Below are 16,428 nucleotides of genomic sequence, written 5' to 3'. Positions count from 1 at the left end.
TCATAACTTTCCTTCCAAGGAGTAAGCGTCTTTTAATTTCATGGCTGCAATCACCATCTGCAGTGATTTTGGAGCCCCCAAAATAAAGTCAGCCACTGTTTCCACTATTTCCCCATCTATTTGCCATGAAGTGATGGGACTGGATACCATGATCTTAGTCTTCTGAATGTTGAGCTTTAAGCCAACTTTTTCACTCTCCTCTTTCACTTACATCAAGAGGCTCTTTAGTTCTTCTTCACTTTCTGCCATAAGGGTGGTGTCATCTGCATATCTGAGGTTATTGATATTTCTCACGGCAATCTTGATTCCAGCTTGTACTGCCTCCAGCCCAGCATTTCTCATGATGTACTCTGCATAGAAGTTAAATAACCAGGGTGACAACATACAGCCTTGATGTACTCCTTTTCCTATTTGGAACCTGTCTGTTGTTCCATGTCCAGTTCTAACTGTTTCTTCCTGACCTGCATACAGGTTTCTCAAGAGGCAGGTCAGGTGGTCTGGTATTCCCATCTCTTTCAGAATTTTCCACAGTTTACTGTGATCCACACAGTCAAAGTCTTTGGCATAGTCAATAAAGCAGAAATAGATGTTTTTCTGGAACTCTCTTGATTTTTCCATGATCCAGCAGATGTTGGAAATTTCATCTCTGGTTCCTCTGCCTTTTCTAAAACCAGCTTGAACATCTGGAAGTTCACGGTTCACATATTGCTGAAGCCTGGCTCAGAGAATTTTAAGCATCACTTTACTAGCGTGTGAGATGAGTGCAATTGTGCGGTAGTTTGAGCATTCTTTGGCATTGCCTTTCATACAGATTGGAATGAAAACTGACCTTTTCCAGGCCTGTGGCCACTGCTGAGTTTTCCAAATTTGCTGGCATATTGAGTGCAGCACTTTCACAGCATCATCTTTTAGGATTTGAAATAGCTCAACTGGAATTCCATCACCTCCACTAGCTCTCGGGCGCCACCTGCTGGGATCCAGCCCCGGCTGATCCAGGGTATTCAAAGCGGGGACGGCATTGGCGAGGATCAGGATACAATAGCTTCAATTAGATATTAATTAGAGATGTAAAGAGTAATAGAATGAGGATAGCTCAGTAGGAAAATTCAGTGGAGAAAAGAGGCTGAGTAGCTTGGTTTATGCAGGAGACCAATAAAACTTCAAGACAAGAAGTTTGCACCACTTACGTAGCCCGCAGGCGTCCTTCCATTTTCCCGAAGGAGAGGAGACACTGAGGCCTCCCTGGTCGGATCTTAGAAGCCCAGGCATAATTAGTAAGCATGGCGGGTTCTGCGCTCCAGATGGAAACTCAGCCAGAGTGAGAGAGAGAGCGACGTGGGGAAACCAGTATTTCGAGAAACTGATCCCAATTCTTTATTTTCCATGGTCTACTTTTATACACTGAGATGTTATGCAAAAGTCATGTGGGGTCAGCAGTCCTGACTTTTATCAAAGTCAGGTGCTTCATACAAATGTATACAGAGGTCTTAGGGGTGTTGGGGTGTTACGTCATCTTCTGGCCAGGGGGCCTGCTGACAATTTATGACCCTCTCCTTGTGAAGCGGTCAGTCAACCAGGACACTTATTTCTCCAGGGGTGATTATTCTTAAAACAGACGCCACCCAAATAAAGTTACATTCCTATACGGTGAGGGTGTAGTGGGTTTTAGTTAAGGAAAGAATTTACTTAGCCTAAGGTCTAACGTGATTAATATCAAAGGTTAATACTTATTTCTTCTATATATTCATTAATGTGTGTAAGGGCAGGGGATATGGAGACTTAGCAACAAACATTGGCTCAACAAATGAAAAACCCTTCACCAATACAATTTCTAATTAGCCCACTATACTTATAGTTTTCTAACTTCTCTAAAGAACCTGTTTTTAGAGGGTTTAAAGCATCTCGTGCCTCTCATGGTTGGGAGGCTGTGAGCAATCACATGTGGCCGGATGAGCCTGTCAGGCAGGCCAGAGAACCTTCAGAGGAGTTTGTAGGTTAAAACACTCTTGTCACGCCCAGGAGTTTTTATTAATTGGAGCCCTAGGTTAACTCCTTCTCCGAAAGAGGTGGTGGGGGACAGCCCCCCATAAAGTCAGAGGTGTAGGTGAGAGCATAAAGTAGTAAAGTAGGCAGGCTCTGGTTATGGGGGTAGATGCTCGAGGATTTCCAGGGGGACTCCTGAGGCTTGATCCCGCCTTTGCGTATGTCGAGCCTCCTTCCTCATGACCTTTGCCACAGGCTGAGTGCCTCACTCTGGCCCCCAACAACTAGCTTTGTTCGTAGTGATGCTTCCTAAGGCCCACTTGACTTCACATTCCAGGATGTCTGGCTTTAGGTGAGTGATCACACCATCATGATTATCTGGGTCGTGAAGATCTTTTTGTACAGTTCTTCTGCGTATTCTTGCCATCTCTTCTTAATATCTTCTGCTTCTGTTAGGTCCCTACCATTTCTGTCCTTTATCAAGCCCATCTTTGCATGAAATCTTCCCTTGGTATCTCTAATTTTCTTGAAGAGATGTCTAGTCTTTCCCATTCTATTGTTTTCCTCTATTTCTTTGCACTGATCACTGAGGAAGGCTTTCTTATCTCTCCTTGCTACTCTTTGGAACTCTGAATCAAATGGGTATATCTTTCCTTTTCTCCTTTGCTTTTCGCTTCCCTTCTTTTCACAACTATTTGTAAGCCCTCCTCAGACAGTCATTTTGCTTTTTTGCATTTCTTTTTCTTGGGGATGGTCTTGATTCCTATCTCCCCTTTCCTCTTTTTATTATTTATTTGGCTGCACTGGGTCTTAGTAGCAGCACACGATCTTTAGTTGCTGTATGTGGAATCTTAGTTTCCCAACCAGGGATCAAACACAGACCCCCTGCACTGGGAGCATGAAGTCTTAGCCTCTGGACTACCAGGGCAGGCCCTGCCCTTTCCTCTTGACTCCTACACTACCAGTGCTCTGATTCAGGTATTCACCCTTTCATCTGGATTATTCTCACAACCTTTGAACTCATCTCCTTATCTCCAATATTATGCATTATCTTTGAAAAACCAGAAAGATTTTTCAAAAAGTGGGCCATCCTACCCACATGCCTTAAAATCTTCATTAGTATTCTACCAACTTAAAAATAAAATTCCAAGCCCCACAGTACAGCATACAAAGCTCTCCATAACCTTGAACTTACCAACTCTCTAGCTTCATCTCTCATTCATTCATTCAGTCAGTCAAAAGATATTTATTGAGGGCCTACCATGTGTCAGGTGCAATTGTAGGTGCTGAGGAATCACAGCAAATAAAAGAGTAAACAAGAACTTTCAGTAAAATATAGAGTATGTCCAGACAGTGTTAGTGCCAGGAAGAAAAATAAAGCATGGAAAAGAAATAGGAAATATGTGGTAGAGGTGAAGAACTGCAATTTCAAATAGAATGGCATTCAGGCAAGACTTAGAGAAAGTAAAGGATTAAAATAGATAAATAGATGATAGATAGATAGATGGATATTTGGTCACTAAATTTTGTTTGACTCTATTGTGATCCCGTTGACTATAGCCCACCAGATTCCTTTGTCCATGGAATTCTCCAGGTAAGAATAGTGGAGTGGGTTGCCATTTCCTTCTCCAGGGGACCTTCCTGACCCAGGGATCGAACTCACGTCTCCCTCACTATAGGTGGATTCTTTACTACTTAGTCACCTGAGAAGACCCAGATAGAATGTCAGGGAGAAGAGCAGAGCACAAAAGCCTTAATGGCAGAAGTATGCCTGGCAGAAGCATTCCCTGGACAAATCCAGGAAATAGCAAGCAGGCTTGGTGTCTGAAACAGAAAGAGCAGGGAGAGGAATCAGTTGATCGGAGGGTTGGCTTTGCTGGTGGTAAAGAATCTGGCTGCCAATGCAGCTTCTCTGGGTTCAGTCTCTGGGTCAGGAAGATTCCCTGGAGAAGGAAATGATAACCCACTCCCATATTCATGCCTGGAACATCTGGACAGAGGAGCCTGGCAGGCTACAGTCCATGGGGTCGCAAAGAGTTGGACTTGACTTAATGACTAAACAACAGCAGCAGCACTTTACAGGACACTGTGAGGAGTTACTCAAAGTGAGGAGAGAAGCCATTGAAAGCTATTGGAGGGACTTAAGGAGAAAAGCAACACGATCTGACTTAAATTTTAATAGGATCCCCCCCGCCTCCAACTTCTATATCAATATTACAGTGAAAAAGGCCAGTACGAAAACAGTGAAACAAGTGAAGAGGACACTGGAAGAATGCAGGCAAAAAAATGATAATAGGTAAAACCAAAGGAAAAGCAGAGAAGTTGCATCTGAAATATACTGTTTTATGAAGGAAAAGCTGGGAATCTGCTAGTATACTGGATACGGGATGTAAGAGAAAGTGGGGAGGATGATGCTACATTTTCTGACCAGAGCAATGGGAAGAAAGGAGTTGCCATTTGCTGAGAAAATTCACGAGATGAGCAAATTAGGGAAGGACAAAATCATGCTTGGTACAGAACAAAGGTCAGAAATATTTTCTGTAAAGGGCCAGATATATTTTAGCCTTTGGGGGTCACATATGGTCTATACCCCAACTACATAACTGTCATTGTAGGACAAAAGCAGCTAGCTATAGATAATACTTAAATAAATGAGTGTGCCTGTGTTTCAATAAAACTTTATTTATGGATACTGAAACTTGATTTCATATAAATTTCACATCACAAAATACTGTTCTGTTGGTTTGTTCCAACCATTTAAAAATAAAAAAAACATTCTTTGCTCACAGTTCAAAACAAAAAAAGGCAGCAGGCCAGGTTTAGTCTGTTGACCCCTGGTAGAGAGCAGATCCAGGTTTCAGTAGCACCGTCTATGTCTTCCAACATTCGATTCAAGGCTTCTTCCATGAAACCATAATTATTCACATGAAGTGGAGGAGGGCATGTCTTCATGGCCCTTATAAAACCAGCTCAAATTCTGACATGAGTTACTCAGTGAGCAAAGTGGAGATCTTTTAGGAGTACTCACTCCATAAAATAGAAAGCCGCAGAACAGACAACAAAATACTACCAAATTTACCAACATTTAATGTACACTCAGCTTCTCAGAAATATAGCCAAGAAGAAATCTAGGAATACTATTAAAGGGATACAAAAATTTCACTCCGATGTTAGAAACAAACAGAACCTTCTTAGCATTAGATGGCATAATGACTCAAGAATAATTATTATGGGGTGGGGAGGGAAAACTCTAGAAAAATAAACTGTGTTTGTGAAACTGACAGAAAGTTTTTTAAAGAAAATAATTGGTCTTCTCCAGGGAGTTTCCAACGTTCAAATTTGAAGCTTAAAATTTTTTGTTGTTTGTAAGCAGATTTACTTTAAAAAGAAAAGAGTCAGTACCCGGGGAGAAAAAATTCCAACAGAATAGATGTATCGTCAAAAAGTAAAAATAAAGCAGTTTAATAAAGGGGAAATGAGGAAATATCCCACACACATTTGGTTAAACACCAGATTTCTTGATTAAAGTCTATCCTATGATCGTAGGTAGTCCAATGATACAGTCAGTCACAGAATAAACAATGTATTTAGAAAGTCATCTTCGAGAAGTCAATCCTGACTTGCAATGCATTCAGTGGCTTGTGAAATGGTGTGTCTAGTATCAGTAGCTATGGCAATTGTCAGATCCAGGGAAGATCTCTGGACAGCAGCTTCTTAACTGCATAATCATATTAAGCTGCCTAAAATCTCCATGTTACACTTTCCATTTCTGTAAAGTGGGGCTATAGATACCTATTCCACAGAACTTCAAGTGGGATAACACTTTAAATGGGGTAACACTGTAAGACCTTTAAGTTTTAACCTTGAGTGCCTGATTTAGAGTAAATGTCCAGCAAAGAAATTAAGACATTCTTAGAAATGATATGCTAAAACTGTCTCCTGTATTTCCTAAACTTTGCAATTAGAGGTTGTGATAAATGTCAAAATCAAATGACCGAAAAAATGCAAACAGCCTACTCTTCCCCAGCTTTACATTTAGAAAACAATTAGGACACCATACCTTCTCAAAGGCACACTGAGGGTTTCTGCAAACAGCGGGTTTGCAGATAACGATATCACCATGGCAACGGCAGTTCTGGCATGAATCGGGCTTCCAAATGGTGGCATCCTGCAAAGAAGCATAAGCTCTGAGTTAAAAACTGATCAGTCAAGGTAGGAGTACACAGAAGTGGAGCCATCAACAGCCCCACAGCCTGAACATTTAAAAGGCAAAGGAAAGTCATAGGCACATGCAGAGCTTGCTGGGTACTGATTAAACCCCGAGAAGCTATAAAAGCAGCCTAATCCATTTCACCACAGTCAACCCATGTACTCAAAGACAAGGGCATGCAGCAGAGAGCTGTCGATTTCCAGAGTAAAAACAATCGATTGGACTGAAATCTCAGGAGGACAAGTTGCTCCCTGACTTGAGGTTTCTCTGTGCTGCTAACTAGCAGAAACCATCAGAGTGTGTCCAGAGGAAAATGACGCTTGGACTAGCACTAACCAGCTTCCTAAGAGCAGCTTTTGCCATTGGGTACTTTGAGCATCTCACACTTCACTTCCCAGTTCTTTGGTACTAAATCTGCTCACACTCAGCTATTTCACAGCTCACCTTTACCTCTGATGGGATAAAGTGTAGACCCATCACCTGGCCCTTGCCTCTCGCCCTAGCCTCAGCAAATCTGACAGCTCTGAGACTTCTGTCTGTCCACGCTAGATGGTCAAGCCATTGGACAGCCCCAGCCTCCTTTCTCCTGGCCCAACAGCTTATCTTCTTCCTGGTTCCCTCTTCTCCTTGACTCTCCCAAAGAGAGCTTGCAGACCGACACATTTCTTCTGAGGTAAGCCTCAGAGGTAAGCCTCAACCTCAGAGTGAATCATTTCCTAACCCTTAAGCCTATGCACGGCATCCTCCACTCGGGTGTGACTCTTCATGGCTTCTCTGGAACCCCACTGTCTCTTGTACATATTGCTACACTTTTACTGCACTCACAAATTCCTGTTACCCTGCCCAGACCAGCCTGTGAGCACCCCAAGGCAGGCAGTGTCCTGGGCCCGGCACACTGGAGGTCTTTCTAAACCAAACGTTCACAGTGCACAAGTCGCTTAGTGCAGGTTTTGTCCTCCTTTCTATACTTCCTCATCCTTTTGTCCTCGAATAACTGAAGTACTACTCAAATACATCGGAGAGAAGTAAACTTCTAAACTCTTGGTAGAGTCACAAACTATTAGCACTAACCTGAACTGCGATGAGCTGGGAAAAGCATGGGTGCTCGTAAAAGATGCTATCACACAAAGGCAGACACCAAATGTGACAGTTAACCTCTGTGTCAACTTGGCTAGACTATGGTACCTAGCTGTTTGGTCAAATACAAGCCTAGATGTTGCTGTGAAGGTATATCATAGATGTGATTAACATGTATCATCAGTTAAGCAAAGGAGATTACCCTCAACAATGTGGATGAACCTCATCCAAACAACTGAAAGCCTTAAGAGAAAAACAAGGTTTCCTGAAGAAGATTTCAGCCTCAAGACTGTATCACAGAAATTCTGCCTGAGTTTCCAGCCTGTTGGCCTGCCCTACAGGCTTCAAACTTGCCAGTCCCCACAATCATATGAGCCAATTCCTTAAAATAACTTCCTCCCTCTACTTTTCCCTCTTTCTTTCTCTCCCTCTCCCCACCCCCATACATATACATATGGTTGGCCATAACATCTTATGGAAAAAACCCAAATGAACTTTTTGGCCAATCTAATATATATGTTTCCTATTTGTTCTGTTTCTTTGAAGGACCATGTCTGAGATACCAACACTGGTACAGACTTATATGGATTGTGCATAACACTCTCAAGGAAAAATGAAGTCGTCCTTTCTGTTCAGAAATGTTAAATGTATAAGCTTTTAGGGAATGTGCTTCAAACCCCAAGTGATAGAAGAAATACAAAACCTATCTGAGGTGAGATGACATTCCCAGTGCCTAATTCTTGAGAAACTTGAATTAAAGTAAATGCATACTGGAACCTGACTTGGAATAACTCTGAATTTCTTTCTCTTTATGTTACAGCACATTCTTCTGAAATGACAATTGTGTGCCAACCATAGTCTACTCTTAACCCAAAAAGCAATGACAAATAGGTGAGGGGGGAAAAAAGAAATTCATTCTCAAGCACAATGTAATATATGTTCCCTGCTGATTTAAGAAAATAGTATCAGCTTCCAGATACAGATGAAATAAAAATGACAACTTCATGAAGTCAGCAGCTGCTGTTTATTGATCACGTATCCTGTGCTGACAGGAAGTGCTGGTAGGAGAAGGCGCTTGCAGCGCTGGAGCAGGCTGGCCTCGATCATCTTCCTGGCCTCTGCCATCACCAGAGAGGGCTGAGCCCAGTGGAGAGGGAAGTCAGTGTGCATCAGCGCTTCATGAAACTCTTAGAGGAACAACAACCCTGTGAAGCTGGTACTGTAATTATTGCGACTATTCCAACATGAGGAAACAAGACATGAGAGATTGAGCAATTTGCTCAAGTTCACAAAGCTGTCTGAGACCTAAGAGCCCAGACTCTGAAATTAGGCTACTGGATTTGAACCAGTCATTAACAGTGAGTCCATTTTATCAAGGTTTCCACGTCCCAGGTTCCTCATCTGTAAAGCAGATAAAGAACTACACTCATAGGGTCCGTGAAAAGATCAGATGAGATGATGTGCTTAAAGAGATCTGAACAGTGCCTGGAACTTATCAAAGGCCCATTATTTATTTTTAATGTAATTTATTGTTATTTCCAAATTCTCCCTACGATGTCATAGGCATTTAGCAAGTATCTTTCTAAACATTTCTTTTTCTTGGAGTGAAAATATTCCCCTAAGGACCCTGTCTTTCCCATCTTCCCACTACAGGCAAAACAGAGTGAAGCTGTTATTTAATTAGCACCCAAGCACTGAAAGGGCTTCCCTTGTGGTTCAGCTGGTAAAGAATCTGCACCTGGGTTTGATCCCTGGGTTGGGAGGATCCCCTGGAGAAGGGAATGGCTACCCACTCCAGTATTCTGGCCTAGAGAATTCCAGGGACTGTATAGTCCAAGGAATTGCAAAGAGTCGGACACGACTGAGCAACTTTCACTTTCACTGGAAAGACCCAGGAATGTTGCATTAGAAGAAATGAATGAATCCATAGATTGCATTTTCAAGACCACTTAGGTCATTGGAAAAGCGTTTAACCATGAACCCATCTTCCTTTTCACTCAGACCTCAGATGACCACACCAGTTCCAGGTACTCGCTTCAACCCAGGGTGGCTTTAAAACTCCCTCCATTCTACACCAGGAATTAAGTTCTTCCCCACACCTCAACTATTTCCTCAGTGACTCTAGACTCCAAAATAGTCCAGTATACCTTTTAACAGCTTTCAATCACTGGACGCAGCTCACTCAACTCTAAACAGAATGTCCTAAAAACATGGAATATTTTTTCATTTTCATTTGTAGAAACATGATTTTTCAATATGTTAATTAAAAACAAAATTTCTGGGCCCAGGGAGCATTCCTGAATTTGTTCACATATGCATATTCCCTCCTGTATGCCACTTCCAGGAAGGAGAGCTAGCTTTATTCCTCTATGTATAGCCCCTCCACTGAGCACAATTACTGAGATTCGGCTGACTTCATTAGTGAACAACCCAAATACTTATCCTGAAGGAAATTTCTTTCCCCATGACTTGAGATATCCCAGTTAGGATGAGAGGTCTTGAGAAAACAATATTTCAATGACATTCACTACAAAACCCCCATAATGTTGAAGCTTATTAGTTCATTGGAACCAAACTACAAGGACTGCCCTGGTGTCTCAGATGGTAAAGAATCTGCCTGCAATGTAGGAGACCTGGGTTCAGTCTCTGGGTTGGGAAGATGCCCTAGCGAAGGGAATAGCAATCCACTCCAGTAATCTTGCCTGGAGAATTCTCTGGACAGAGTAGCCTGGCAGGCTACAGTCTACGGGGTAGCAAAAAGTGGGACATGACTGAGCAACTTTCACTTTCAAACTACAAAGAAAAATTTTCTTCCTCTGCTGCTGCTGCTAAGTCGCTTCAGTCGTGTCCGACTCTGTGTGACCCCATAGACGGCAGCCCACCAGGCTCCCCGTCCCTGGGATTCTCCAGGCAAGAACACTGGAGTGGGTTGCCATTTCCTTCTCCAATGCGTGAAAGTGAAGTTGCTCAGTCGTATCAGACTCTTAGCGACCCCATGGACTGCAGCCTACCAGGCTCCTCCATCCATGGGATTTTCCAGGCAAGAGTACTGGAGTGGGGTGCCATTGCCTTCTCTGAATGAGCCCTTTACCAACACCTAGATTGATGGCCATATATTCTTCAGGTCTAAAACTTTAGGAATCAATTTCTATGGTACCATAAAATTGCTTTATGAAAGAAGGGATACTAGAGTTCCTCGATTGCTAAAACTGGATAAAGCCATAAAGTCCAAAGAAATAACACTGTAAAGTAAATTTTACAGATTTTCCATGTTACCATTGCAATTCTGTCGCTTTATAATCCTCTCTTCCAATCTAACACACTCTGCAAAAGAAATAGTCTTAAAATAGTTTTTCACTAGAATGTAGATTAAAGGATTAGATTACGATAAACCTAAAAAGCAACCTAAATGGTTTTTAATATTTCTAGTAATAAGTGAATAAAGTGTTCTTGCAGATAATACAGTGCCTCCATCCCCAGACATGTTGAAGTAATAGCAAGGTGCTTCAAAAAACAACAAAAACTATTTCACTCGGTTAAGTATTTATTAAATATTTGTTTAATGCCAAAAATAAACAATGACTACATCCCTCATGAGTACTCAAATTGCTGGGGAAACATTATTTATGATATTCTATAATAGTTTATCAACTGTTGACATAATTTTTTTATTTGAATGTTATAATAACCCTATTTTAATTATTGATTTATTTATCCCATTTTAAATCTCCTTGGCTTGTTAGGCCAAAAATGAGAAAGAAGGAATAAAATAACCCCAAAATTATGCTTTCAAGTTACAAAATAATAAGCAGAATATAATGTGTTTTTATAATTAAAATATATTCCTGTGCATGGTGATTCCTGGGTAGGGATTCTTGGTGATTTTTGTCTCTTTCCATTATCCTTATCCATATTTTTTGTTATTTCAATAGCAAAATATATGTAACTTATGTGATCTTTTAAAGTTAATTTCAAAATACAAGACAGAGAAAAACAAAAATATGGTACCCTTTTCTCTACAAACCACAGGTAGAAAGCAACTGAGTTTTGAAGTTGAACTGGCATGGGGGGAGGGGAGTTAAAAGCACCCAACAAATACCTAAGAGTGAGCCATTTACCTAAACCTTTGTGTTATTCTCAAACATTTCTTCTTGTGCTCAGTAAGATTTTAAAAAACTAACTGTGTGTCTATTTGTCCTTTAATGCCATGAAAGGACTGCAATATTCCACCGGGCCTCGTGTCTGCATTTCTGGAAGTTCATTTTCCTGACAAGTCTGGTTTTCAGGAAAGATAATCCATATATAAGGGTTCTTTGACCCAGCTCCAATTCGGACACAGAAATAATGGTTCCTGTTTGTCAAGGAACCATAAAGAAACGAATCAATAACTTTCATAAGGTTATTTCAGAGTTCAATTCTTTTCCCAAGCGCCCTTCCTCAGACAGCTTAGATAAACAGTACCTTTTTCATTTGGTCTCATTTTAAAGTTCATGTGAAACTCTTTATCCACCCTCAAATAAAAGGGAGCAGAGGACACTTATTGGTAAGAAAAGGTAAGAGTCCTTGTATTTACATTAAATTCCCCCCTTGCAGGAAGAACAAACACAAGCCAAAGGCAAATAGAACAGAAAATGGTGATCCTCTTCCTGCTGGAGACCTATTTTTAAAATTTGCAGTTGTTGTTTAGTGTCTAAGTCATGTCCAACTCTTTTGTGACCCCCATGGACTGAAGTGTACTAGGCTCCTCTGTTCATGGGATACCCCAGGCAAGAATACTGGAGTGGGTTACCATTTCCTTCTCTAGGGGATCTTTCCAGCCCAGGGATTAGACCCGTTATCTCCTGAATTGACAGGTGTGTTCTTTACCATTGAGCCATCAGGGAAGCCTTGCTCCACACAATACCCCCTTATGGAGTTTGTTCTGCACGCCAAGGACTGAAATAGTTTCACATTTTAGCATTCTGGAGTGATTAGCTTGTACCTGATCTCCTCCTGCTGTTGTCTTAAAATGATAAAGTTGAAGGAATCAGTCATAAGAAGATCAACTTAGATACCAAAACAACATCATGAACCACACATGAAAAGACAGCTTCTTTATACAACAGCAAATGTCTTTGTTCAGTTGGCTGACAAGAAACCCTGAAAAGCACGGCAAGTTACCATCATATTCTTGTACATATGTCTTAGAATAGTGAGCTAGCGCTGGTGGACGGGCAGAAATGAAAGGAAAGGAAAGGAAAGAAGCTAGTACCAAGGGCCAGTACTTCTCCAGATCTCCCACACACTCAGCATCTCAGGGGCCCTCCCGGCATCTTGTGGACAAAGCCTCACTACACTACTTTTTCAATGAAGGAACAAGGTGTGAAAAGGCTGAGTGAATTGTCCAGAGCACATCTAGTAATGGGTGGATCTGGGATTCAAATCCATCCTTTTTTCTTCTAGGCTGTACTGTTATCATGTAATATTAATAACAATTAATGCTTTATTACATATATATATATATGTATGCCTTATTTGGGGGCTTCCCAGGTGGCTCCAGTGGTAAAGAACACACCTGCCAATGCAAGTAGACGTAAGAGACATGGGTTTGATCCCTGGGTTGGGAAGATCCCCTGGAGAAAGGCATGGCAACCCACTCCAGTATTCTTACCTGGAGAATCCCGTGGACAGAGGAGCCTGGCAGGCTGCAGTCCATAGAGTCAGAGTTGAACACAACTGAAGTGACTTAGCATGTACCTATACATGCTTTATTTTATGTATATAGTGTGTATATAGATAGATAGATAGATACTATAGAGCAGTCTTACCATTTCACATCACTCTTCCACTTTCTCACTTTAATAGGCCAGTAAGATAGGATAAACTATGGCAGTGCTGCTAATTTTCAGGGGAAAGGGCTGTGAGGTTAAGTGACACACCTGCCTAATAGACTCCCCCATGACTCCAACAGCACACTCCCACCCCCTCTTCATGTAATTTTCACACATCCTCCAAGTCTCAGCTTAAACATCACCTCTTCAGGGAGACCTTCTCTGCCTCCTTAACTCAGTATTTCCCTGTCTCATGTTCCCAAAGCTCCCCCTGCTTCCATAAAGCCAATCTTATTTCTCCAAGTTCTTTTGGCACAGTACAGAAAACTAAGAAAGAAGACATCTTCTGGATTTCAGATGCTTTGGCATGTTCACATCTTTCATATGTCTTCCTAAAATATTTTGAGATACATATTATCATCATCTCCATTTTACAGATAAGGAAACCAAGAGTCCGAGAGTCTAGGTAATATTCCCAAAGCTTGTAACTGACTGTCAGTTCAGCCACTCAGTCCTGAGAGACTCTTTGAGACCCCATGGACTGCAGCACACCAGGCTTCCCTGTTCATCACCAACTCCCGGAGCTTACTCAAACTCACGTCCATCGAGTCGCTGAGGCCATCCAACCATCTCATCCTCTGTCTTCCCCTTCTCCTCCTGCCTTCAATCTTGCCCAGCATCAGGGTCTTTTCAAATGAGGCAGTTATTCCCATCAGGTGGCCAAAGTATTGGAGTTTCAGGTTCAGCATCAGTCCTTCCAGTGAATATTCAGGACTGATTTCCTTTAGGATGGACTGGTTGGATCTCCTTGCAGTCCAAGGGACTCTCAAACGTCTCCTCCAATACCACAGTTCAAAAGCATCAATTCATCGGTGCTCAGCTTTCTTTATGGTCCAACTCTCACATCCATACATGACTACTGGGAAAACCATAGCTTTGACTAGACGGACCTTTGTTGGCAAAGTAATGTCTTTGTTTTCTAATATGCCGTCTAGGTTGGTCATAACTTTTCTTCCAAGGAGCAAGTGTCTTTTAATTTCATGGCTGCAGTCACCATCTGCAGTGATTTTGGAGCCTCCCAAAATAAAGTCTGTCTCTGTTTCCATAATTTCCCCATCTATTTGCCATGAAGTGATAGGACCGGATGCTATGATCTTCATTTGCTGAATATTGAATTTTTAGCCAAATTTTTCACTCTCCTCCGTCACTTTCATCAAGAGTCTCTTTAGTTCTTCGCTTTCTGCCATAAGGATTACGGTGTCATCTGCATATCTGAAGTTATGGATATTTCTCCCGGCAATCTTGATTCCAGCTTCTGCTTCATTCAGCCCAGCATTTCTCATGATGTACTCTGAATAGAAGTTAAATAAGCAGGGTGACAATACACAGCCTTGACATACTCCTTTCCCTATTTGGAACCAGTCTGTTGTTCCATGTTCAGTTCTAACTGTTGCTTCTTGACTTCCATACAGATTTTTCAGGAGGCAGATCAGGTGGTCTGGTATTTCTACCTATATCTGAATCAATGTCCATTTGACTCTAAAGCTTCCATTTTTCCCACCACACCCACATCTGTACCCACAGCCTTGGTCTATGGACACAAAGTTATACAACAAGTTATCCAGCATGTCAACTCAAGTACCAATGCCAGTGTGGTAAGTGCATGCTCAGGTGCATCTGACTCTTTGTGATTCCATGGAGTCCCCTGACAGGCTTCTCTTTTCATGCGATTTTTCCAGCAAGAATACTGGTGTGGGTTCCTCCAGGTGATCTTCCTGATCCATGGATTGAACCCTCATTTCCTGCATCTCCTACATTGCAGGCAGACCCTTTACCAATGCCACTGGGGAAGCCAATACGGTAGAGTGATAAACTTGGGTTCAAATACCGATTCAATTACTTCCTAGCTTTGGGAACTTAGACAAATCATTTAGCTTTTTTGAGCTTCCATTTCCTAATATATAAACTAAGGATAAGATAGGATCCAATAGGGTGACAGTGAAGATGAAATAAACTAATGTACTTACTTAGCACAGTGACTAGTGCATAAAAAGCACTTAATAAATGTCAGCTATGAGTTTGATTACTTGCCACTATCTTAACCAGTTGACCACAGTATTTTCTGTGACAGAGGGAATACTTGTAGCATTTAGAGATTTATTTAGAAAATCCCTTCAGCTTCCAAGATAAGGGAAAGTTTACTTTCCTATAGTTTAAATGTTTACAAAATATTCTTCTATAGAGTGTTGTGTAAATTATACTCCTAGGGTAATACACAAACAAAATACTCTTCAAAATATAGAATAAAATTAAATATCCAGTGAATGTGCTTCACATTCCAAATTCTGAAGCAATGGAAACACAGGCTTAGCTCTTCTATTTTTACCCCCAGCTTTCCATTTGTTCTAACACAATCCTGTTTCAGTAAAAGCCCAACCTAAGACGACTCCAGTGACAAAATAACCCTCATAAATTCCTGGAGATGTTAACCACAGAAAGTTCTATAGTGAATAAAAAATCTGTCTCATATTTCCACTCAAAGTAATCCAGTTACTAGGGAGAATCTAGGATAGCTTAAGCTTGAAATTGCTTTTTTAATTCTCTCTAGCAATTCAACTCTCAAAGACTTTATTTTCTATTTCTAAAGCAAATGGAGAAAAAAATCAAACATTCAAAATGTTTGCACATGAAATTAAAGTACAGCTATACCATTATCTCTCATATTAAAATTATTTATGTTTTTGTCTTCCACTCCCCACTAGATCATTCTCATTTGTTCTATAATTAGTTGTTTACATCTATCTCCCTCCCCCAAATTGAGGATAGTTTCTTTACATAGAGGTAGCTTTGCATTCTCATAGTGATTGAAAAATAGCAGGCACTTATAATGATTTTGACTGAGTTAATGAATGGATGGATGGGTGGATGGATAGATATTCTCAAATCTAAATAAGTGCTAGCAATTTTGTGATGTAATCACTGAAAGTCAAATACACAGACAATAGCCCTTCACTCTCCAAGCTGCTCTTGGAGCTGCAGTAGCGCATTTCAATACGTGCTATTTGAGATCTGGCCTTCTAGACCTATGTTTCCATCAAGACTTTTGTTCTAAAAGGGTCCTTCTATTTCTGCCTGGTGCTACTGTATTCCAGCATGCCAAAGCTGCATCATACCACTTGAAGCTATGCAGCAAAACCTTCATCCCTAACTTTTCCTTCTAGCTAGTCTCTTGGCAGTTGGTCTAGTTAAACTGGCCAACCAGTAAATGGTTGGGAGTTGTACTGGCATTCACATTCCACCAGGTAAATCCACATTCCACTATGTCTATTGTCAGGCCAAGCCCAGGCC

At 41.2% G+C, this 16,428-nt stretch overlaps 1 protein-coding gene across 1 annotated transcript in view; it reads right to left on the bottom strand.

Moving 5' to 3' along the window:
* The window catches only part of FRAS1 (Fraser extracellular matrix complex subunit 1), a 538,610-nt gene that overhangs the window by 339,842 nt on the left and 182,340 nt on the right, over positions 1 to 16,428 (bottom strand). The window contains exon 3 of the mRNA XM_061420570.1: positions 6,044 to 6,151. Within this exon, the coding sequence (XP_061276554.1) occupies positions 6,044 to 6,151 (108 nt within the window). The remainder of the gene's footprint in view (positions 1 to 6,043; positions 6,152 to 16,428) is intronic.

This window comes from Bos javanicus, chromosome 6 (assembly GCF_032452875.1).
Source record: "Bos javanicus breed banteng chromosome 6, ARS-OSU_banteng_1.0, whole genome shotgun sequence".
NCBI lineage: Eukaryota > Metazoa > Chordata > Mammalia > Artiodactyla > Bovidae > Bos > Bos javanicus.
This window is presented reverse-complemented; position numbering and strand designations above follow the sequence as displayed.